Source organism: Castor canadensis, chromosome 12 (assembly GCF_047511655.1).
Source record: "Castor canadensis chromosome 12, mCasCan1.hap1v2, whole genome shotgun sequence".
In the NCBI taxonomy this organism is placed as follows: Eukaryota; Metazoa; Chordata; class Mammalia; order Rodentia; family Castoridae; genus Castor; species Castor canadensis.
In genome coordinates, this window is record NC_133397.1 from 20,292,927 (window position 1) to 20,319,613 (window position 26,687).

A 26,687-nucleotide genomic window follows, 5' to 3' on the forward strand; every position below is an offset into this window, starting at 1 on the left:
CTCAACATTATAAAAGCTATAGATGACAAACCTACAGCCAGCATTATACTTAACGGAGAAAAACTGAAACCATTCCCTCTAAAATCAGGAATTAGACAAGGATGCCCACTATCTCCACTCCTATTCAACATAGTACTGGAATTCCTAGCCAGAGCAATTAGGCAAGAAGAAGGAATAAAAGGAGTACAAATAGGTAAAGAAACTGTCAAAATATCCCTATTTGCAAACAATATGATCCTATATCTTAAAGACCCAAAAAACTCTACTCAAAAGCTCCTAGACACCATCAATAGCTATAGCTATGTAGCAGGATATAAAATCAACATAGAAAAATCATTACCATTTCTATACACTAATAATGAACAAACCAAGAAAGAATATATGAAAACAATTCCATTTACAATAGCAAAATCAAACTCCTAGGTGTAAACCTAACAAAAGATGTGAAAGACCTCTACAAGGAAAACTATACACTTCTGAAGAAAGAGATTGAGGAAGACTATAGACAGTGGAGAGATCTCCCATGCTCATGGATTGGTAGAATCAACATAGCAAAAATGTCTATACTCCCAAAAGTAATCTACATGTTTAATGCAATTCCCATGAAAATTCCAATGACATTCATTAAAGAGATTGAAAAATCTACCATTAAATTTATATGAAAACACAAGATGCCACGAATAGCCAAGGCAATACTCAGTCAAAAGAACAATGCTGGAGGAATCATGATACCCGACTTCAAACTATATTACAAAGCAATAACGATAAAAACAGCATGGTACTGGCACAAAAACAGACATGAAGACCAGTGGAACAGAATGGAGGACCCAGATATTAAGCCACACAACTTTAACCACCTTTCTTTCACAAAGGCACTAAAAATATACAATAGAGAAAAGACAGCCTCTTCAACAAAAACTGCTGGGAAAACTGGTTAGCAGTCTGCAAAAAACTGAAACTAGAGCCATGTATATCACCCTATACCAATATTAACTCATAATGGATCAAGGATCTTAATATCAGACCCCAAACTCTAAAGTTGGTACAGGACTGAGTAGGAAATACTCTGGAATTAATAGGTATAGGCAAAAACTTTCTCAATGGAACCCCAGCAGCACAGCAACTAAGAGAGAGCATAGATAAATGAGACTTCATAAAACTAAAAAGCTTCGCTCAACAAAAGAAATGGTCTCTAAACTGAAGAGAACACCCACAGAGTGGGAGAAAATATTTGTCAGCTACACATCAGACAAAGGACTGATAACCAGAATATATAGGGAACTTAAAAACTAAATTCTCCCAAAATTAATGAAACGATAAAGAAATGGGCAAGTGAACTAAACAGAACTTTCTCAAAAGAAGAAATTCAAATGGCCAAAAAACACATGAAAAAATGCTCACCATCTCTAGCAATAAAGGAAATGCAAAGTAAAACCACACTAAGATTCCACCTCACCCCTTAGAATAGCCATCATTAGCAACACCAGTAACAGGTGTTGGCAAGGATGTAGGGAAAAAGGAACCCTCTTACACTGCTGGTGGGAATGTAAACTAGTACAACCACTCTGGAAAAAAATTTGGAGGCTACTTAAAAAGCTAGACATTGATCTACCATATGATCCAGCAATACCAGTCTTGGGGATATACCCAAAAGACTGACACAGCTTACTCCAGAGGCACTTGCACACCCATGTTTATTGCAGCACTATTCACAATAGCCAAGTTATGGAAACAGCCAAGATGTCCCACCACTGACGAATGGATCAAGAAAATGTGGTATCTATACACAATGGAATTTTATGTAGCCATGAAGAAGAACGAAATGTTATCATTTGCAGGTAAATGGATGGAATTGGAGAACATCATTCTGAGTGAGGTTAGCCTGGCCCAAAAGACCAAAAATCGTATTTCTCCCTCATATGCAGACATTAGATCAAGGGCAAACACAACAAGGGGATCGGACTTTCAGCACATGATAAAGCAAGAGCACACAAGTAAGGTATGAGGATAGGTAAGACACCTAAAAAACTAGATAGCATTTGTTGCTCTCAATGCAGAGAAACTAAAGCAGATACTTTAAAGCAACGGAGGCCAATAGGAGAAGGGGACCAGGAACTAGAGAAATGGTTAGTTCAAGAAGAATTCACTTAGAAGGTAACACACATGCACAGGAAATCAATGTGAGTCAACTCCCTGTATAGCTATCCTTATCTCAACTAGCAAAAACCCTTATTCCTTCCTATTATTGCTTATACGCTCTCTTCAACAAAATTAAGAGATATGGGCAAAATAATTGCTGCTGGGTATGGAGGGGGTGGGGGGACAGGGAGGGGGCGGAGTGTGTGGTAAGGGAGGGGGTGGGGGTAGGGGGAGAAATGACCCAAGCATTGTATGCACATATGAATAATAAAACAATAAAAAAAATTAATTAAAAAAAAAAACCCTTGGTCCTTCCTATTATTGCTTATACTCTCTCTTCAACAAATTAGAGATAAGGGCAAAATAGTTTCTGCCGGGTAGCGTGGAGGTGGGGGGAAGTAGGGGGCAAGGGGGGGTAAGGGAGGAGGTGGGGGAAAGGGAGAGTAATGACCCAAACATTGTATGCACATATGAATAAAATAAAAATTAAAAAAAAAAAAAGAATTCATAATTAGCTAATACTATCATCACCTGGTATTAGTTAAGAATTTCTTTTTTTTCCTCACACATATACCTTCCTTCGGGGGAAAAAAGGCAACATTTAGAAATCCTTAACTCCCTTAGGCTGGGGATGTCGCTCAAATAGTAGAGCAACTGACTAGTAAGTTCTAGGCCTTGAGTTCAAACTCCTAGTACCAAAAAAATAAAATTAAAAAAAGAAAGGTTTATGCCTGTAATCCTAGGTACTCAGGAGGCAGAGATCAGGAAGATCTCAGTTTGAAGCTAACCCCTATTAAATAGTTTGCAATCCCCTATCTCAAAAAAAAAACCTATCACAAAAAATGGCTGGCAGAGTGGCTCAAGCATTAAGACTTTCTGCCTACCAAGCGTAAGGCCAGGAGTTCAAAACTCAGTACTGCCAAAAAAAATAAATACATTCTTTCATTAGAGGTGTGGTTCAAGTGACAGAGCACTTCCCTAGCAAGTATGAGGCCCTGAGTTCAATCCCCAATACCACCAAACTAATACATTCTTTTAATGACGGGGTAAATAAAAATACATTGTATCTATGTATGAAAAAACCTACTGAAAGCTACTGAAAACGGGGTGAGGGGTGATGTGGAACCAAGAGTGCAACAGAGGGGCTAATCTGATCAAAGTACAAAAGATGCACATGTTAAATACCACAGTAAGGAAGATAAAAGTACGTCGTTATATGCAAGTATGAAAATGTCACAATGACACTCATTATTTTGTACTAGTTTATTAATTAATAAACACCAAAACTTATCATAATGAGTAACATTTACAGCTTTAAATTAAATAAGATGTGGTTAATACTGTGAAAATTTGGGTACTGGAACCTTATTTATAAGCCCACCCACAGTCTATGAAAACATTATTTTTATAGGGGGAAAAAACTACTTTAACTAAAGACACATAACCACCTTAAAAGATAATTACTATAATCTGGGGAACTAAACACAAATGCAGTAAGCATCTACAGTAGTCTACTAAAGAGCTTTCCTCTTCCCCAAAATCACAAACTTTCTGATAATTGCCAATTTTACAAAAAAGGAATAAACTGTTCTGGTTTGTTGTTGTAGTTGCTTTAAGACAATGTCTTGATCTGTCCTGGCTGGCCTCAAACCCATTATTCTTTTGTCAGCCTTCCAAGTGCTAAGACTGCAGGCATGTACCACCACACTCAGCTATACAAGGTTTTTAAGCATTAATTACAGTGTACCATGGAACAATGAAAATTCATAAAATATCATCTCAGAGTATATGCTTTGTAATTCCTGATTTACATAAAAATCTTAATATGCAGAAAATAAAAATTCTTACCTTTTGATCAGGCAGATTGAAAAGGAATTCTCTGTCAAAACGACCAGGTCTCCTGAGTGCTGGATCTATGGAATCAAGTCTGTTTGTAGCACCAATAACGACAATTTCTCCCCTATTATCTAATCCATCCATGAGAGCAAGGAGAGTTGACACTATAGAGCTGTAAAAAAATTCCCAAACTTTCAGTACTGCTAATTACATTAACTTTTATCAGCCTTAAAGTCTAAGAAAATACTTGTACTACAGCTACATTTTAATGTAATTCCAAATGATTTACAGAAATCATTTTTCAAAGTACTCACAAAATACAATAAGACACCAAACGCACAGCAACCAAAAAAAAAAGGAAAGAGATAAAATCATAAAATAGATTTGATCGAAATTAAAAATTGAGCTAGTGCTCAAGTGGCAGAGTCCAGAAGCTGGAGGCAAGACTGACAACAGAAAGATCCCTTCTCAATCAATCCATCAATTTATTTTTTAAAAAACCTGAAGGAGCAGCTCAGTGGAAGAATATCTGCCTGAGGTCTTATCCCCAACACTGCAACTATATAAATAAATAAATAAATAAACTTTTCCGCATCAAAGGACACTATCAAGAAAGTAAATTAATAACCCAAATGGAAAAATACTCATAATCATATACTTAATAAAATCTAGGGTTGAGAATATCAAAAGGACTATAACTGAGCAATACAAAAAATCCAATCTAAAAATATGCAAAAGATTTAAATAACATTGCTACAAAGATGATATAAAAAGGGCACATCGTTACACTGGGCATATGTAATCAGCCAAATTAGATACAATTTAAACCTGCTAGGACGACTGTAATTAGACAGGTACAAGAATGTTGGTGAGGCTTTAGAGAAATCAGAATACTCAAATACTGCTGATGAAAATGTATAATAGTGTGCCTCTTTAGAAAATAATCTGGCAGTTCCTCTATATTTTTTTTCTGGTAGTGCTGTGGTTCTAAACACCAGGCCTTGCACTTGCTAGGCAAGAGTTCTACAAATTAAGCCATGTCCCCTTTTCCTTATTTTTAGAATAGGATCTTGAATTTTTGCTCTGGAGACCTTCAACTGTAATCCTTCCTCCCAATCTCTGCCTCCCAAGTATCTGGGATTACAGACATGAGCCACTATGCTCAGCTTCCTCTCACTATTAAAAATGAATTACAATATTATCCAGCAACATCCACAAAAGAACTTACACGTGAATGTTCACAGCAGCATTATTCAAAATGGACAAAAAGTGGAACCAAGTCAAAAGTCTATCAACTGATAAATAGGATGTAGTATATACAATGGAATATTATTTGATAAAACGAAATGAAGTACTAACAGGTGCTACACTACGATGCATCTTGAAAACCTAATGGTGTTTGAAAGAAGTCAGATACAAAAGAAGGCCACATATTACATAATTACACTTACATGAAATATCAAGACTAGGCAAACCTATGGAAACAAAGTACATTAGTGGTTGCCTAGGGTTTGGGAGGATGACTGAAAGGCTGGGAATGATGACAAAAGAATACAAGGGTTCTGGAGAAATAGAATATTATAAAATTGTACATGTATGAATTGTATCTCAATAATGCTGCTTAAAACATATAGAGCCAGAGAGTGTACAATGGAGTTTATCAACAGTTTTAACTGTTTTGTAGAAGATTTTCCAGATGATAAAGTCTCAAACATGACTAGAAACACATGACTTAAACCTACAAGGTGCTGATATGTATTCCTCCTAGGTTGTTCTTCCATAAGAGTTTTCACTACTTTTAATCCTTTGTACTTAGCAATTTCTCAAAAAAAAAAAAAAATGTGATTTTGAACAAAATTCTACTGAGTGCAAAAAAAAAATCAATTTTAACTCTTAAGGCTGGTGATGTGACTCAGCGGCAGAACACGTACTGAGCATACGCCCAAGGCCCCAGGTTCACTGCCTTGTACCACACACACATATACACAAATTTTTCATTCTTCCAAATAATGGACATGGCATTTTTACCTTAAATAAGTTTTCTGTTGTTGTTTTTTGGGGTGTTTTTGGCATGGATGCAAGATGGAAATTTTTAGATTTGTTCCTAGTAAATTTAATGAGATTATAAATAGTAACTTTTTATTTGTATACAAACACTGATATATAGAAATATAAAATCTGTATTTATGTTGTTAGCAATTATAGATTGCTTTCAAATCTCTACAAACATAATTATACCATCAATAAATGTTAACAGTAACGTTTTTGCCTCTCTAATACATACATCTTGTACAAGTTTGTCTTACAAAACTACAATGACTATTACAATGTTGCCTAGATGTGCTCATAGCAGTCATACTTATACTATTCCTCATACTAAAAATTTCCATGTTTCAAGGTTATATGGTTTTTTTAATTAACATACATCATATACAGTAATGATGTTAAATTTAATATTTCTGGGCTGGGGACTGGTGGCTCACGACTGTAATCCTAGCTACTCAGGAGACAGAGATCAGGAGGACCACAGTTCAAAGCCAGCCTAGGCAAATTGTTGTGAGACTCTATCTCAAAAAACACGTTACGAAAAGGGGCTGGTGGAGTGGCACAAGGTGTAGGCCAAGTTGAAGCCCCAGCCACAAAAAAAAAAAAAAAAAAAAATGGTGATACGTCTACATACGTACAGTATGAACTGATCAAATCCATCCTCCCTTTTTCCATGCTGCCCCACCATATAAGCTTACCAATCTCTAGTAATCACTATTCTACTTTCAGTCAACTTTTTTTTTTCTCCTTTTTTAGCTTCTCATATGAAAAAACATGTGGTACATGTCTGGGTCTGGCTTACTTCACTAAATCTAGATAAAGTCCTCTAGATTTCATACATTTTAGTGAAAATGACAGGAGGGTTTTTTTTGTGGCTGAAAAATATTTCTATACATTTACCACATTTTCTTTATCAGTTCATCTATCGATGAGCCCCTAGGCTAACTCCATTTCTTAGCTATTGTGAAGAGTAATACAATAAACATAGACATACAGGTCCCTCGCTGGAATACTTATTTATTTATTTATGTAGTGCTGGGGTTTGAAATCAGCCTCATGCTTGCTAGGCAGGCACTCTTACCACTGGAGCCACTCTGCCTGCTCTTTTTTGTGTTGGGCTGGTTTTAAAACACAATCCTCCTGAGTAATTAGGAATGAGCCACTAGTATACTTGGTATACTGTTTGGTATTGGTATACTGTTTGGTATACTGATTTTTTTTCTTTTGGATATATACTCAGAAGTGGGATAACTGGATCATGTGATATATGTGTATATATGTGATATATGATACATATGTGTATGTATTTATATTTTTATTAACTTATTCAAGTTTTTGAGGAGCTTCTACATTGTTTTCATGAAGGCTCTGCTAATCTACATTATACTCAACAGTGTACATGAGTTCTCTTTTCTCCATATCCTCATCACTATACAATTTTTATAACAGCCATTTTAATCGGGATAAGATGGTATCTCATTACTTTTAATTTGCATTTTCCTAATGGTTAATGACATCGAGCATTCTTTCATATATGTGTTAGCCATCTGGGTATCTTCTTTTTTAGAAGTGTCTATTCAGATCATAATGCCCATCTTTAATTGGATGACTTGGTTTTTAAGTTTGAGTTGATACCAATGATCTGTCAGATGAATAGCTGGCAAATATTTTCTTTTGTTCTAGTGGTCGTTTCTTCACTGTTGATTATTTCTTTTCCTATGCAGAAACTTTCAAGTTTGATGTAACTCCAACTGTCAAGTTTTGCTTTTGGAATCCTATCAAGAAAATCATTGCCTCTACCAATGTCTTGAAGTGTTTCTACCTAGTAATTTCAGAGTTTTAATTCTTACATTTAAGTCTTTGATTCTTTGAGTTAATTTTTGTTCAGGATAAGACACAGGGATAAAGTTTCAATCTTACGTATATGGAAATTCAGATTTCCCAACAATATTTATTGAAGAGATTGTCCTTTCCAAAATATGTACTTTTAGCACCTCTGTCAAAAATCATGTTAGCTATAGATGTACTGATTTATTTCTGGATTCTCTATTCTATTCCACTTGTCTGTATGTCTGCTTTCATGCCAATACCACACTGTTTTGGCTACTATGGCTCTATCATACGTCTTGAAATCAGGTATTGCCATGGCTCCAGCTTTGCTATTTCCTAAAGACTGTTTGGCTATTGGGGGTCTTCTGCGCTTTCATGTGGATTTTAGGGTTGTTTTTATCTAGCTTTGGGAAAAGTATCACTGGTATTTTGAGGGAGATTTCACTGAACTATAAATTATAAATTGCTTTGAGTAGTCTGGACATTTTAATAATGAAGATGAGATGTTTCTCCATTGTTTTGTCTTCAATTTCTTTCATTAGTGTTTTATAATTTTCACTGTAGAGGTTTTTTACTTCCTTGGTAAATCTTATTCATGTGTATTTTATTTGTTTATAACTATTGTGAAGGAGTTGCTTTCTTGATTTCATTCTTAGCCAGTTCATAATTGGTGCATTAAAATGCTACTGTTTTTAAGCCAGATGTGGTGGTACATGCCTCGAATCCCAGCTACTTGGGAGGTGAAGGTAAGAGGACCACAAGTCAAGGCCAGCGGGGCAAAGTTAATGAAGCTCTATCTCAAAAACAAAATACAAACAAAAGGTACAGGGTATGGTTCAAGTAGTAGAACACTTGCCTAGCATGCATGAGGTCCTAGGTTTTGGGGGGAAAAAAAAGAATGAAAGAAAGAAAGAGAGAGGAGAGAGGACAGAGGAGGAGAGAGAGAAGAGAGGAGGAGACAGAGAGAGAGAGAGAGAGAGAGAGAAATCAAAGGAAGCAACTAACAAATATTTTGGTCATTTTTGACAAAGATGATAAAAAATATAATAGACACAGAATGACCATTTCAATAAATGGTTCTGGAACAAATAGTTATCTCTGTATCAAAAAAAGTATATGTCAACCCATATCTTGGACCATCTACTAAAGTTAACTTATATTGATACACAAACATTAACTTAAAATGAATCATCAGATTCATTTTAAGAGTTAAAACTACTAACATTTAAAAAGAAAAGTATTTCTACATTGATTTAGGAAATTATTCTCAAACAGAACACAAAACACACTGATACACTTTTTAAATTTATATAATGGCTTTATCAAGATTGAAATCTTTTGCTCTCCAAAAGTAGTAATAGCTACACAAAAATGCACATCAGGATAATATGTTTTCAAAACAAACCCAAAAAAGAGTGTGTGTTGAGAGCAATACAGCACAATCAAGGCATTCAATCTGTTTCTTTTTGCTGTTGTTGTTGTTAGAGCAAAACAGTTTAACAGACATTTCACAAAAGGAAATATACAAATTGGCAATAAGTAAAAACAAAAATGATCAATACTATTAGTGATGGAAAAAATGCAACTTAATTCACTATTGTACATGCACACTAAAAATGATAAAGTTAAGAAAAGTAACAAATGTTGACAAGGATGAGAAGCAATTCAAAATCTCTTACAAGAACATAAAATAATAAAATCATTTTAAAAAATAGTATTGTGCTATCTTATAAATTTAAACATATATTAGCACAGAATACAGAAATTCATCACTTAGTTACTTAGCCAAAAAGGATAATATATGTTCACACAAAAACACATACACAAATATTCATGGTAGAATTATCATAACAGCCAAAAATAAAAGCAATCTAATCCTTCATCAGATAAATAAATCAAGACACAGCAAACATACCAAGGACTATTATTGAGAAATGAAAATGAGCAAAACATAAGTGTATTGGTATAGAAAAATTTCAAAGCATTATGGAAATTCAGAATTATGCAACTTTTTCCGAAAAGGGCCAGATAGTAAATGTTTTAAGCTTTCCAATGCATAGTCTCTCTGTCACTACTACTCAACTCTGCTCTCATAATTCAAAAGCACCCATTCACAATGCTTAAGGAATGAATGTCGCTGTGTTCTAATACAATTTCATTTACAGAAAAGCTAGAGGACTAGATTTGATTTACAGGATGTGATCTGCTGACTCCTGTGCTTTTTAATGAAAGAAATGTTTCTCAAGGAAATAGGACATATTTTCAAATTCTTTCTAAGCCTCTTAGAACTTAATCAAGAACTAAGGTTAAATACTAACTCAATGACTGAAAAGAAGTCGACATAGTCAGATGAAAAAAATTACCTGTGTATCTGATCTTGTCTACTAGAGCGAACTGGAGCTAATCCATCTATTTCATCAAAAAATATTATAGAAGGTCTCATCAAATATGCCTAGTAAAGATAAAATAAATATTATTGTATTAATACTCACTTTTTAACTTAGTTATATTTTCTTAATAGGTAGTATTAGCAAATGTTAGAACATACAGCAGGTACAAAAGAGTAAAAAGGAATCTCCTCACCACCAAGGCCAACTACAAGGTCTCATCTCAGTAAGAGACTACTGTTTTTAGTTTGCTTATTCTTCTATATATATAATTAAACACATAAATGAAAAGTATTTGAATGCAGTAGATAGCACACTATATACATTCCTTTTACCATATAGTAGCTTTTTAAATTATTTGTTTCTTGTAATGAGAGATGGAATGCAGGGCCTCATAAATGCTAAGCATGCACTTTCTCAATGACCTAAAATTTTTTTTTAATATAACTATATGTCGAGTTTTTTTTTTTTTTTTCCCCACTTTGGTGGGAATGGGGTTTGAACTAAGGGTTTTATCCTTGTAAAGCAGACAGTCTACAGCTTGAGCCACACCTCCAGGCCTTTTTGCCTTGGTTATTTTGGACATAGGGTCTCACAAACTATTTGCCTAGACTGGTCTCAAACCTCAATCCTCCCAATCTCAGCCTCCCAAGTAGGTAAGATTACAGGCGTGAGCCACCTGCACCAGGCTAAGTCATTTCTTTTAGTTTGTGTGTATTCATTGTACAAAGGACTTTCATTGTGATTTTTCCATACATGTGTATAATGTATTTGGATCAAACTCACCCATTTGTTACTATTTTTATCCCCTCCTTTCTTAAGAATTTTAGTGGATTTCATGATACAATTTTCATACAAATATATATAATGTACTTCCATCATATTCACCATTCCCCCATCACCCTCTCCTTCTCTATCAGTCTCCCTTTAACAATCATGTCCTTTTTTTTTCTTGAGTTTTAGATTCCACAATGAAAGAAAACAGAGTATTTGTTCTTCTAAGCATAATTTATCTTGCTTCACATGGTATCTCTGGTTCCACCAATTTTTCTGCAAATGACATTTCATTATTCTTTATGGCTGAAAAATACTCCATTGTACATATATACATATTTTCTTTATCCATTCACCAGGTGTTGGGCACCTAGGCTGATTGCATAGCTTGGTTACTGTGAACAGTGCTACAATAAACACGATGTACAGGTTTAGTTTTTTTTAGGAACATCAATACTGATTTCCAAAATGGCTGCACTAATTTACATTCCCACCAAGTATATAAGGGTTTCTTTTCCTGCATTCTCACCAGGATTTATTGTAGTCTGTTTTCTTGATAATGGCCATTCTGCCTGGGATGAGATGAAATCTCAGCAAAGTTTTGTTTTGCCTTTACCTTATGGCTAAATATGATGATCAACTTTTCATGTATTTACTTGTCATTTGTACTTCTTCTGAGAACTGTCCATATATTTACCATTTATTAATTGTATTATAAATTCTTTTGGTGTTTGATTTTTTGAGCTCTTTATATATTCTGGATATTAATCCTTTGATGAATAGCTTGCAAAGATTTTCTCACATTCTGTGGGCTGTCTCTTGATTCTGGCAATGGTTTTCTTTGATATGCAGATGCTTTTTAACTTGACAAAAGCCCAATTGTCAAAACTTGTTCCTATTTCCTGAGCAACTAGAATTCTATTCAGAAAGTCACCACCTGTGCCTACATCTTCAAGCGTTTTCCTTACATTTTCCTGTGGTAGTTTCAAAGTTTTGGGTCTTACATTAAGATATTTGATCCATTCCGAACTAACTTTTGAACAGGCTGACAGGCATCGGGTAGTGTCAATCTTCTACAGATGGATATCCAGTTTTTTCAACACCATTTGTTGAAGCGGCTGTCTTTACTCCAACGTATGTTTTTAGCTCTTCTGTCAAAAATTAGATGGCTATGGAGGTTTAAGTTTCTTTCTGGGTCTTCTATTCCATTGATCTACATGTCTGTTTTTATGCCAGGATCATGATGTTTTTGTTACTATGGCTCTGTGGTATAATTTGAAATCAGCATTGTGGTACAATCGGCATTGCTCTTTTTTGCTCAGAAGTGCTTTGGCTATTCAGAGTCTTTTATGTACGTGAATTTTAAGATTGAATATTCTTTTTTTTTTTTTCTTTTTGGCAGTATAGGGGTTTGAACTCAGGGCCTACAGCACAGCTTGAGCCACTCCACCAGCCCTTTTTTGTGATGGGTTTTTTGGGTTTTTTTTAGAGATTGAAAGACAGACTGCAGGAGGTCCACATGTTCCCCAAAGATGGGGATTAGCCAAGGACAAACACCCCCTCTCCTTCCCAAGAAACACCGATTTGTGCCAAAATCTTTGCCCTGAAACATACTCCCCCCACTGGCAATCAAAAAACATAAAACCTGCTGTCCAACCCAACTCAGGGGACTACCAGTTTCCAGGTCCCCTTTCTCTTCTCTACAAATACAATGTCTCTGATCCTTGCTGTTTGAGTTTCTGCATTTGATTTTTCTTTTCTTGTGAATAATGACACTGGGATTTTGATGGAGACTGCATGGAATATGTAGATTGCTTTCAGTAGCGTAGCTATTTTGGCAATATTAATTCTGCCAATCCATAAACAGGGAAGGTCTTTCCATCTTCTAGTGTCTGTTTCAACTTCTTTATTGAATGTTTGTTTTCTTTGTTTTTTAGCAAGGTTTTTTTTTTTTTGGTTAAAGTCAGGGCTTCACTCTGTCTAGACAGGCATGATATCATTTGAGCCACTCCACCAGCCCTTTCTGTGTTGGTTATTAGAGACAGGGTCTCACCTTTATGCCTGAGTTAGCATGGACCTTGATCTTCCTATTTGTGCTTTCCTGCATAGTTGGAATGACAAATGCATGCTACTATTCTTAGCCATTTGTTGCAATGGGAATCTCTTGAACTTTTTTTGCCCTGGCTGGCCTCAAACCACAATTCTCCTAATCTCCATCTATAAGTAGCTAGTTTTGTAGACTTCAGTCATCACATGCACCTATTCAATGTTTTATAATTTTCATCGTAAAGGTCTTTCAACTCCTTAGATAGGTTTTATTTCTGAGTACTTTTTTCTTTAAGGCTAGTGTGAATGGGGTTAATTTCCAGCTTTCTTTCTCAGCCTGTTCAATGCTGGTAGGTACAAAAGCTACTGATTTTTTTATGTTGATTTTTGTATCCTGTTACTTTGCCAAAAGTGATTATCAAATCTAAGGATTTTTTTGGGTAGAGTATTTTAAGGATCATATCTGCAAAAATAAGTATCTTTTCTACTTCTATTTGTTCCCTTTTAACTTCCTTCTCTTACCTTATTGCTCTGGCTATGAATATAAGGACTATATTTTATAAGAGTGGAGAGACTGGACACCCTTGTCAATAAATAGTTTCAGTTTTTCCCTATTTAGTATGATGTTGGCTACTGGTTTGGCATATATAGCCTTTATTATGTTGAAGTACATTCCCTCTATTCCTAGTTTTTCACAGCTTTTATCATGAAGGGATGTTGAATTTTGTGAAAGGCTTTTTCTTAATCTATGGAGATAATCATGTGACCAATGTCCTTTATTCTGTTTATCTGCCGTATTATGTTTATTGATTTGCATACGTTGAACCAAATGCAATGGAATAAGAACAACTTGATTATGGTGCATGACACTTTTAGTGTGTTGCTGAATCCAGTTTATAAGTATTTTATTGAGAATTGTTGCATCTATGTTCATCAAGGAAACTAGTCTATAATTTTCTTTTTTTGATGTTGTTGTATCTTTATCTGGTTTCTTATCAGGGTAATACTGGTCTTACAGAATGTGTTTGGTAACATTCCTTCCCTTTCTTTTTAAGGAATAGTTGAGGAGCAATGGTGTTAGTTCTTCCCTAAATGGTGGAATTCTGTCCTACTCTGGGCTCTGATTGGTGAGACACTTTACTACTTCAAGCTCACTGCTTGTTGTATTTGTTTACATCTTCTTGGTACAATTCAGGTAGGTCACATGCAAGTAGGAATTTGTCCATTCCTTCTAGATTTTCTAGCGTATTAGAATGTAAGTTTTCAGAGTATTCCCTAAAGATCCTCTGAATGTCATTGGGATTTATTAAGATATCCCCGTTTTTATCTCTAATTTTATTATTCTGGGCCTTTTCCCTCTTCCTTTCGGTTAGTTTAGATAAGGGTTTGTCAATCTTATTTTTTCAACTCTTTGTTTCATTGATTCTTTGTATTTTTTTTTTTAAGTCTCCATTTTATCAGTTTCTGTCCTGACCTTTATTATTACTTCCACCCATTATACCCACTAATTTAGAAATTTGGGGTTTAGCTTGTTGCTTTTTTTTTTTTGGTTTTGATACTGGGGCTTGAACTCAGGGCTTCACTCTTGCTAGGCAGGCATTCGACCACTTGAGCCACTACACCAGCCCTTTTTTGTGTTGGTTTTTTTTGTGATATGGGCTCTCACACTATTTGCCTGGGCTGATTTCAAATCACAATTCTCCTGATCTCTGCTAGGATTACAAGCGTGAGCCATCGGCACCCAGCTGTTCTTTTCAGGGTTTAAGGTGCATCTATATAACTACATGACTCAATTAATTTCCATATAAGTATGTAAGATTTGCCTCTTTCATTTAAAAAAAAAAGTCATTACTATAAGCAATAAATAAGAATTAAAGTAGGGTCATGGTCTTTTTTTTTTTCGGTGTTACTGAAATTTGAACCACAGGCCTTGCACTTGCTAGGCAAGCACTCTACCAGCCCAGGGTCGTGGTCTTGAATCAAACTACGATACACTCCTATCCATGACACAGAGACTGAATTATCAACAGATTTTAATGAGCTCAATGGACAATATGCCAGCATTCCCAAGACATTTTCTCCTATATTAATGTTATTGTGTATTTATATTTATATTTTTCAATTATCATAGTCTCAAGTATTCAGACTGCATGTTGGATTTCTCACTGGACAATAAACATAATGAAGGTAAAAATCATATCTATGCAGTTTTTACAATAGTAATAGCTTTTAAGTAATATTTGAAGTGCTTTACCACTTTCATACATATCAACTCAGTAATGAGTACTCAATAAATGCTTAAAAGCAATTATTATTTAATAGTTAGTTCCTCAGACATAATCAAATATAAATTCAACTGCCAAATATAACAGATTTCATTCACTAACTCAAACAATCTCAAGTGAATTTAAAATTTGTATTAGAACTACTTTCTATAAAATATAGGAAAATAACTTTTATTTTTTGCTTTTGTTCTGAAGATGGGGGTCTTAATCTGTTGACAGGCTACTCTTGAATCCTGGGCTCAAGTGATCCTCCGACCTCAGCCTTCCAAACAGCTAGGACTACTGGTGTATACCACTATACTCGGTTTTAGAAGATAATATTTTTAAGATAATTATTTTTAAGATGGTCTGAACAAAATTCTCTCATCTCACTGTACCTTTTTTAGCATTCATTTACTTCTGAATTGTACCAGCAACATATTTACAACTTGGTACGACTTGGGTGTCCACAAAGATCCATTTCTTAAAAGCTTAGTACCCCAGGGTTGTGATTAAATTAGGTAATAGAATTTTTAGGAAATTGGATCCCATGGGAGATTCTCAGATGACTAGGGGTATGCCCTTGAAAGGGACTGTGGGACCCTAGCTTCTTTCCCTGTCATTTTTTTCCTTCCTGGTTGCCACATGCTCCTTCCATGATGTTAAATTGCCACAGGCCCAAAGTAAAAGAACCAATCAATCATGGACTGGAAACTCCAAAAAAACTGAGTCAAAATAAACCTATTCTCTTTGTTAGTCATCTCAAGTATTTTGTCATAATGACAGAAAACAAACATACAATTCATGAAAATAAATAACATACTGCTTTGTAAGATTCTTTCCACAAATGTTTAACATTTGATACCTGTACCATTTTCTCAATTATATCACAATCTAACAATTATGTTATAACATGGTACCATATGTGTGGCAGGCACCTCCATAAATATTTATGAATCATCATAAACATTCAAAAGTACTAGAAAAACTGCTATTAAATACAGTCTTCCAAATCCACAGATTCTGTACACAAGGATTCAACCAATTGCAAAAAAATTCAATAATAAATTGCACCTGTACTGAACATACAAGACTTTTTTCACTATCATTATTCCTGAAACAAGATCGCAACTATTTACAGAGCATTTACATTGTATTAAGTATTTTAAATAATCTAGGGATTATTTAAACCATACAGAAGAATGTTAATGGCTATATAGAAATACTACATTATTTTAAATACAGGACTTGAATCATTTTCAGATTTTGGTATCCTCAAAGTGCTAGAACCAATCCCCAGAGACAAGGAATAACTATACCTTTAAGGCATACAATTTCTGATAAATCTTGAATTTCACATACTGATTAGAACATATGCCTCCTTATAACTACTTTCAAACAAAATATAATAAATATTCTAAAAAGATACCCTTGAACTAGCTAAATTCACTTACCTGATCAAAAAGAAGCCTAAGTTGCCTTTCAGACTCACCAACCCACTTGCTTAAACAATCTGCTCCTTTTCGCATAAAAAAAGCCACCTTTTTATCTCCTTGACTGCATTCATTAGCTAATGCTCTGGCAACCAAGGTTTTACCAGTGCCAGGAGGACCATAAAACAAACAGCCTCTAGAGAAATAAAGAATAAAAAAGCAAATATTATCACCGTAATCAATATAAAGAGCATTCCCTCCTCCATGTATAATTTTGGATTAATGTATTTTTAAATGATTAGCACTGATATCAATTACAAGCATTAATAAAGCTTTTTCCAGTATATAAAAAAAAGTTTCACTTTTCTGAGTCCTTAAAGCACCAAGGTTTAGGACTGGTGCGAGAGCATAGCTCATGTGAGAGAATTGCAAGCATGAGGAGTTCAAACCCAGTACCTACTGCAAAAAAAAAAAAAAAAAAAAAAAAGGAGAGAGAAAGAGATAAATTTGGCAAGATATACCAAAATTTTTAATGTTTCCAAATGACCCAGAACATTTCCCATCTTAGAATATATAAAAACATAAATACTCAAAGCTAGACTCGGTGCCTCATGCCTGTAGACCCTGATAATTGTGAGGCTGATGTAGCAGATCAGCTTCAACCCAGGAGTTTGAGGCCAACCTAGATAACATAACAAAATTCCATTTCTTTTACAAAAAGAAATACTCAAAAAGAAATTTATGAAGATAGATTTAAATAAATATTCAATAGAGCATGATTTTTTTTTCCCCCTCTACTCCCATAGTACTAAACTCAGGGTCTTGCTCTTGCAAGGTACTCAACCACCTGAGCCACACATCCCCAGTCCTATTTGCTTTCCTTATTTTTCGAATAGGATCTCATGTTTATGCCAGGGCCAGCCTGGACCATGATCCTTCTATGTACAATTCCCAAGTAGCTGGAATGCTGGGCATGCACCATGGTGCCCAGCTTTTTATTGGTAAGATGGGGTCTGGCCAATTTTTTGCCAGGGCTGGACAAGCACAATTTTCCTAATTTATACCTCCCAACTAGCTAGGAGAGCATGATTTCTAATTATGAAAATTTGAAAAAATAAGTGCTAGTTAGGGAAAGTTAAATATACTGCTATGTTTATAAAATACTAGTATGTGTCAAAAAGGAGTAATACATTATTCTTCTACTCCAGATACAGTTTTCTTCTAGGTATTTGGAATTTACACAGGAGTATTACTGAGTAACTTATATTCAATGTCTATACTACAAAATACAGGCAAAATATAAATTAATATATGTATAAAAGAAACTTGCAAAGAATACATAAAATTGTTCAGCACTAAGGAACAGAATTATCTTGGAAGTGGGGGAAAAAAATTTTTTTGAGAAGCAGTCTCATTATGTAGCCCAGGCTGACCTCAACTTCACCATTCTCTTTGCCTCAGCCTCCTGAGTGCTGGGATTATAGGTACGTACCACTATGAGCTAGGTAGGGGATGTTATGAAACACTTCCTACTCATAACTCTCTGTTCTGTTTGTTTCCCCCAAGGCTACACTAATTTAATAGCTTTGAAAAGGTAAGAATGACTTTTATAATTCAAGTTAAATTATATAAAAGATAAGGAAGATGCTCTTTTGGTTTTTTAAAGCCAGTATAGAATTTTAGGCCAACTTTTTAATCCACAGACATAAGATGATTCTTTAATAAAACTTTCCATATCCCTGTGCTCACTTCTGAAGCACATATACTAAAAACTGGAACAATACAGAGAAGATTAACAAGGACTCTGCACAAGGGTGATATGCAAATTAGTGAAGCATTCCTTATCAAAAAAATTTTTTTCTATATTCCTAAATATAGGGAAAATAAATCAGAACCTGGCAAAATACCTCCTCAATGAAAACATCTATCAGTTTAAATCTAACAGTCATTTTGTTTACCTTCAGAATATTTTATTCCATCCAATCTCCCTTCATAACTTTTTGTCTTTTCTCATCGTCCACTAACTAACCACCTCATGATCAAATACACTCTGATCATAAAAATAAATTATCAAGCTTGCCCTTTTTCAGAAATACCCCATCATCAAGTCAATGAAACATTCCAATTAAATTGTGCTTCCAAAACAAAACAAAAAAAAAAAAAAAACATACAGCATCAAACTCAATGCTATTAAGAACCCAGTTTCAGAAAAATACATTTGGGCAATTCAGTTGTACATTCAGGATCTGCTTAAAGAATTTTAGGAATGGGCACCAATGGTTCACGCCTGTAGTTCTACCTACTCAGGAGACAGAGGTCAGGAGGATCATGACTCAAAGCTAACCCAGGCAAACAGTTTACCCTATCTTGAAAATACCCAACACCAAAAAGGGATGGTGGAAGGTCTCAATGGAAATTATGACTCTAAGCACTAAATATTAAAATTTCAATGTTAACTGGCATTGCTAGAACATGTCAAATAAATACATAGGAAATATTTTTATAAAAATTAACCAATTCATTGAAATCTGATAAGCTAACAATAGTATGGTATAAATATCTAAGACTTAACATACCTTGGAGGCTGAATTTTAAATTTTTCAAAAATTTCCGGATATAAAAGTGGGAATACTACCATCTCCTTTAGTGCATGAATATGGTGGCTCAGTCCACCTATGCTATCAAACCGCACCTTGGAAAAAAAGGCGAAAACTTTAATATAAAATAATTTGTGTGTTTTATACAATTTTTTATATTTCTGAGTTTTAGGACTCAGAAATACATGCCTTTAACAGGAACTTTCAAACATAACTACATACAAATAATTGCAGAAAATGAAAGTCAACAGTAAAACCCAAAGTTTATATTCAGTTCGGGAAAAAAAAGCTGCCATTCTTTAATCTAGTTGGGGGGAGGGGCAATAAGGAATGGGTGAAGGAGAGGGAATAGAGTGGATGTATTATGTATTAATATATAAAAATAGAATAATGAAACCTGATGAAATTGTTGCAAGAAGGGCAAAGGAGAGGGAGGAGAAAGATGAGGGGGTGAATCTAATTAAGGCATATTGTAAGCACATAGGTAAACGTAGTAATTATCCTCCTGTACAACTACAGTATTCTAATAATAAAAATAAAGTCGAATAACTCAGCAACAAGATTAATGTCCAACTGAAAACTTTAATTAAGTGTTTATAAGAGATGTTATATTCTTAACAATTTCAATGCCTTTAAAAATATCATGTATCTGTGTTAAAATACCTAAGTGAAACTCCCTTGAACAATCAATATACACTTAAAAGAAATAAAGGACAGGAAGGTAAAACAGATCTTGTCTGGGAGAGGGTACCAGTGGATGAGGGAGGTTAAACATAGAAGGTAAAGAAAACTGAATGATGAAACCTCTTGAAATTGTTCTAAAAAGGCGGGAAGAGGAATGAGGGAAAATGATGGAGGGGGTAAATCAAATTAAGATACATTGTAAGTACATACAGAAATGTCACAATGAAATCCCCGAACCACTAACATGTGCTAATAAGAGTTGGATAAACATCAACAAAATTCATGATTATACAATCTGATGTGTATTGTTTTAAATGTGGGAGATACAGACATAAAGTAGCAGACAAATAGCCATCTGGGCGCTACTGCTAATGTTTGAAATCTCTGAAGGGCTAAACACGCTGAAGGTCTACACTGTTGTTCATACTTCCTAGGATTCCAACTCTGTATGATAATAAAAATATTTTATTCAAGTATTCGCCTCAGAAAAAAAAAAAATGTGTCTCATGCATTCTCAGCAGCCCTAGAGCAAAAATCAGTTCAGGGATGGAGCAAGAAAACCACTTAGCCACTACCTTAGTTTCTGGCTCTCCATAGCTTAACCTAATCTGACAAAATCTTACTCTCTAATTTAATTTCTCTAAGGGGATGGAGGGGGCAGCGGGGGCAGTGGCTCACACCTATAATCCCAGCTCGGAGGCAGAGATCAGGAGGATCTCAGTTCTAAGCCAGCAAACAGTTCTAGAGACCCTATCTCAAAAATACTCAACATAAAACAGGGCTGGTGAAGTGGCTCAAGTGGTAGAGCGCCTGCCTAGCAAGCCTGAGGCCCTGTGCTCAAACCCCAGTACAGCCAAAAAAAAAACAAAAAAAAAGAGAAAGTTCCCTGACACTCATTGACTCGTAATAGTTTAAAAAGTAAAAAGACTGTGAAGAAAAAACCATATAGGAAAAAATGCTTAAAAGAAATTTTACCAAAATGTTTGTAGTGATTACTTCTGACAGTTAGTTATGACAGCTCTCTTTCCTTGTTTCTTTACTCTATTATGGCACTTGAAAATATTTAACAATGTATATATTATTATGACAAGAAGAAACTCAAGAAAACTAGAAATGTTAAAACAGGTTAAACAGAAACTTTCTTAGAGAAGCTGAATTTTCTTTATGTTATCAAATTTTAAGGAAATATGCTACTGTAATTCACTGTGAAAAACATCTAAAACTAGTAAACTAAAGAGAGCAAGGTACTAGTAAACCAAATAAACAAAGATCATTAAGTTAAGATCCTCTCAGAAAATGTACTATTTTTTAGGGATTCAGGAAATATTTAATACTCTGAATATTCCTTAGGTCCTCATTAATAAATAAGATACTTTATTCTTGGAATTTGGAGATAATTAAGATTTCATTTTCAAATATAATAACTTCCTCTGATTCTCATGAGAATTAGTTAAATTATGTTGCATAGAGATACAGACAAATAAAAAAAATATATCAGATAAATTCTTGGTTATGCAGTAATCTTACTCCAAATTTTTCCAGCAAACTACTAACTACTAAAAGGGAGAAATAATCTAACATTTCCTCTGAATCTTCTGTCTCTTTTCATGCCACATACTCTCCCTGTGTACATTTTCCACAGTGACTTCAACAATATTTTTATTGATGATCCCTACCTAAATTTCTAGGCCAAACCTAAATAATCAACTGTCAACAAATTACTTCTATTTGTAGTATGTCACAGATACCTATAACATTCCTCCAACTGATATAACTATCTTCCCATTTTACTTCCTCCTCTATGTACTCTACTCAGATAATACAGTCATCCATTATAATCCAGTCTACCTGTTCACTTAAGCTAGAAACCTAGATAATAACCTCAACTTGTTTCTCTGTCATGCTCCAAAAGAAATTAATTTACTAAATTCTGTCACATTTGATTTCAATCCTCAATTCTCTCATATATGATGTTTCTCTTTCATGTGTTGCTTTACAAATAAGGAAAAACTTTTAAAAAAAAAAACTATTCCTAGAAAAACATTTATACAACTTACTGTTTTATCAATGTTCATTGGATCAACATCAGCCAGGCTTGCACCTACTTTCACCCGCTCTCGGAGAATACCACTAGCTAAGTCCTCTGTTCTGAAGTTCATAGGCAAACATCTGAAATTTATAAAAACCCAAGTTAACAGAATTATAAGTTTCGCAATTCAATATCAAAAAAAGTTGAAATCTTGAATATTTTCATCTTTTTCCATTCCTCATAAACCAGAAAATAACATCAAAGGGTTTCATATTTTGAACTGCTTTTCCTGAATTTTTTTCAAGTGACCAAAAATAAAGTTATTCACTAGATAAAGCAAATAGACTCATTAATCTATTTTCCCAAAGAGCTCAATGTACTCCAATTTTGGAAAATGTGGATCCATGTGGTCCTCACCATGGCGATGTGAATACTGAAACTTTTGAAAGGTAGAGCCAGGCCAGGGGTCCTTTGGTCATTGAGGACACGTCCTCACAAGAGATCAATGTAGTGCATATTAGGCCCTAGTGAGTACTCAGTCTCAATCTCTAGCTTGCTGTCTCACCATGTAAACTCCCTCTCTTACAAATTCTCCCACCATGATGACATCTACCATGATGTGATGAAGCCAAGGGGGTCATCGCCATAGCCAGCATGGTTTTTGAATTCTTAGCCTCCAAAACTATGAGTTAAATAAAGTCCTTTTCTTTACAAATTACATAGACTAAGTATTTCATTAAAGTACTGAGATATAAGTTAGTTCAGGTAAACACCCTAATATGACATAAACAGCTCAAAAAAAAGTATACCTTCTGTGATGAGTATCACTTCACAGACATTTCTGAATCCTAATTTACCTTAAATATATATTCTCCAATTAGATTATCCTGAGCTAGGGATGGAGCTGAGTAGCAGAGTACCTATCTAGAATGTGAAAGGCCCTGTTCTTGATCCCCGGCACCCCAAAATAATAGAAAGAAAGAAAGAAAAAAAAAAAAAGAACTCACAAAGTAAATTATCAGAATTGAATAAATAGGCTTTAAAGTCTTTTATTTAAATTTAGATTTTAGCCAGGTACAGGTGTGTACCTACAATCCCAAAACTCAGAAGAGTGAGACAGAAAAATCTTGAAGGAGTTGAAGCCAACCTGAGCAATACAGAGAGCCCCAGTCTAAAATGAATGAATGAACAAACTTACATATTTTTCTTACATCTTCTTTCAATCATCCAGAAGATTCTTTTTAAGCATACAATCTATAGCAATCCAATTTGATTTCAAGACCTGCTAACTAAAAACTTGGTATTTCTATAATAGATATATATGGCCCAACTACAAAAGTACTTTGCAAAACATAAATTTACTAAATAGTGTTTGCTTTCATTATACATGCAAATAAGATAATTAACTCAATTTTTTAAAAATAAATTCTTTAACATTTTAATTATTTACTGGACAAATATAGAACCTCTCCCTCAATAAAAATTTGTTGAAATTTTAATGATAAGCCAATTATAATCAGTCAACTACCCTAATCAAACAAACATCACAAGAGGGAGCCAACAACAAAAACAAAACAAAGTTTTCCCAAGAATATTCCAAAGGCTCCTGAGATAACTGTATCAGAAATCAAGTCTCACTCCGAGTGCTATACTCATTGTAAGTATACAAAACCACCTTCAATAAATGCATGTGGATCAAAGGGAAGATGGATGCTGCCACTCAGGCTGGTCTCATGCCCTTGGCTCTCCTTCCTTTACCTCAACCACTTTTCTTGATCTTAAGTACACATAGACTAATTCAGGTGATATTCTCCCAATGTTAGATTTCCACTGTAAGAATTATAAAGTAGAAACAAAACCAGTGAGTTGCTCAGGTCAAAAATATGTTGAACATCTATGTTAGTACAGACAAGAAACTATTTAAAAAAAAAAAAACAAAAAAACTGTTCTTCCTTTTTATATGCCATGAAAAAAAGCACTAAAAATTCTCTAACCTGTTTCTTGCTCTTGCCATGCTCTTTGATTTCCTTCTTTCAAAGCGTTCTTCATCAGAAGAAGTTGTGTCACTACTATGAATGGCATGCTTCTTCCTTCTGTTAAAAGAAGCAAAAATCTTAAAGTCATTATAGTAGCAAATAGCTTTTTAACATTTTTTATGGTGCTAGGTTTCTATCCAGAGCCTTGTGCAAGCTAAACACCCCACTTCACTACTAAGCTACAACCATCGCCTGCAAATAGTTCTTTAAATTTTTTTATTTCTGCAAATAGCTTTTTAAAGCACATTGTAAGTACCATATCTACAGGTGGCTCAAGTGAAAATTCATTTATTCACTTAGTAAATGTTTATTAATATTGTTGCCCTCATACAGGTTACATCTAAGAAAGAATAAAAGTAAATAAATTCTATAGAGAAAAAGAATAAAAAGAAGAGGATAAGAAGGCTACAATTTTTTAAATAGGATAGTTCAGGAAGGTAATCAAGCAACAAATTTAATTTGCATCCAAATTTAGAGGGTATACGTCATTGTTATAAATAACAGACTCGTAGAAGAAAAAGGATGTCATCTTCATTTCTTTTTTTTTTTTAAATTTCCCCATCCCCCAAAAATGAGAAATGGTCCAGACATTTAAAAAAGTAAATAACAACACTATTTATAGGAAAACAAAGGTTTTCACTCTCCACTTAAGAAATTTCTATGCTGTCTGAATCCTATCAAATACATTTTTTAAAAAAAACTGAATTAAAATAGTTTGCCAAGTGTAGTGGAACATGCCTATAATCTCAGCTACTTTGGAGATTGAGGTGAGAGGATCATCTAAGCCCAGGTGTTCAAGACCAGCCTGGGCAACATAGCAAGATCCCATCTCAAAAAAAATAAATAAATGAATGAACAAATAATAAAATGAAATAGTTAAAATCAGAAGTACTATGGAATGATTAGGTAGCATATCAGGCTAAAGTCATCAAGAAGGAGAAATAATACTTAATGAATATTAATCATGTAACTCATGACATCTCTAAACTACCCAGAAAATACTATAATAAAAAATATCTGGGGCTGGCAGAGTGGCTCAGGTTGGTAGAGTGCCTGCCTAGCAAGCATGAGATCCTGAGTTCAAAAACCAGTACAACAACAAAAAAAAAAAAAAATTAACCCCTGCAGCATGTACAAATTGAGTTCATCATGCCCAAATCACATTTTTCAACCATTTCTTTTAAACTGTATTTTTAGTTAACAATTCTACCAACTAGTAATTTGCAAAAAACAACCCCTCAAAGTCATCCTAAATCCCTTTTCCTCCAACCACATTATCACTGCCATTGAGTCCTATCCATATGCCCTACAAATATACTTTATATCCTTTTTCTCTACCATACCTAAGCTTCACTTATCACTCCTATAATATTTTAGCCACCTCAGTTATTTCACTAAAAAAATAATAATAATGAACCTCATCATATCTTGGATCTTGTTATCCCATGAACTGCTCTCTGCAATGTTAAAATTTAATGTCTTACTTTCTGAATATAACTATCCAACTCTTTATTCCAGCTTTATTAAGATCTGCTATTCCTGAGCACCCATTTACTCATATCTACCAACTCCGATCTCAGCTCAGTTTTCTGTACTACCCAGTCTCAACTGTACGACCTATTACTTTACTATTAAAATTCCAGTGCTAGTGGAGTGACTCAAGTGGTAAAGTGCCTGCCTTGCAAGCATTGAGGCCCTGAGTTCAAACCCCAGTGCCACCAAAAAAAAAAAAAATTAATCTTCCATCCTGATATTCATTGTCCCTTTTCTTCTATTTTTACTGTTAAACTTAAAACTTATGCTAATTAAAATAAAAATGGAATGCTGATGAAAATATAACCATACAAGCTAGAATCATTGTCAACTAATTTCCTTCCAACTCAAATTAGCCTTCAAGGATGCAGTATAATCTGTGCATCCTGAAATCACTTCAATGCCCATTATTGTCAATAGTGACCCAAATATTTCCAACTGTCAAGATCCTTAACTACTATTACCCTCTTTACTAATATATAATCCTTTCATTCCATTCTGCATCAGATATTAATGCTTCCCAATGTGCTTTGAGCCTATAATGTGGAGAAATACAATAAATTTGCCAATAATGGCATAAAAGAAGGTGGGTAGGAAAAAAGCTCTATTGGTCTGAGGAAATTAATCCTCATGGTAATGCGCGGAAATCAAAAACCAAAAACAATAAATTAAAAAATTAATATAACAAAAATTACTAAACTCAGACTTGCTTTTCTGCTCTCAACTTTCAAAGCCATAAAATTATATAAAGTAATAATTCTAACACCGTTTTTCTAGGTTTATAATATTTTTAGATATAATATGTATAACAACAGTACCATGAAAAGAAGAATGGTTTACATAACTTTTCAGAAAGGTATTTAAAAGGCCAAGAGTCACACATACAAAAATTAACTCAACATGGATCAAAAGCAAAACATGAGCTCTAAAACTATTCACTATTAAAGAAACTTTAGGAGTAAATCTTCACAGCCTGGAATTTGGCAATGGATTTTTAGATACAACACAAGCCAAAAAACAAACAAAAAAAAGCAGGGGTATTAAGAACAAAAT

General features: G+C 34.4%; 1 protein-coding gene and 1 non-coding gene across 7 annotated transcripts in view; one reads left to right on the forward strand and one right to left on the reverse strand.

Annotated features, from left to right (window-relative positions):
* Nucleotides 1-26,687, reverse strand: part of Atad2b (ATPase family AAA domain containing 2B) — a 169,534-nt gene that overhangs the window by 98,023 nt on the left and 44,824 nt on the right. For all 6 annotated transcript variants that reach the window (XR_012439623.1, XM_074049264.1, XM_020184846.2 and 3 more), the window contains 6 exons: nucleotides 24,060-24,158; nucleotides 22,094-22,205; nucleotides 19,332-19,447; nucleotides 16,777-16,951; nucleotides 10,215-10,303; nucleotides 3,988-4,147 (listed from right to left, as the gene is read on the reverse strand). Coding sequence is in view for 5 of the 6 variants with exons in the window: in XM_074049264.1 (XP_073905365.1) it covers nucleotides 3,988-4,147; nucleotides 10,215-10,303; nucleotides 16,777-16,951; nucleotides 19,332-19,447; nucleotides 22,094-22,205; nucleotides 24,060-24,158 (751 nt within the window). In the remaining variant the exon portion in view is untranslated. The remainder of the gene's footprint in view (nucleotides 1-3,987; nucleotides 4,148-10,214; nucleotides 10,304-16,776; nucleotides 16,952-19,331; nucleotides 19,448-22,093; nucleotides 22,206-24,059; nucleotides 24,159-26,687) is intronic.
* On the forward strand, nucleotides 18,497-18,604 carry LOC141415189 (U6 spliceosomal RNA). Its single transcript, XR_012440204.1, has one exon. It is a non-coding gene; the product is annotated as a U6 spliceosomal RNA (small nuclear RNA).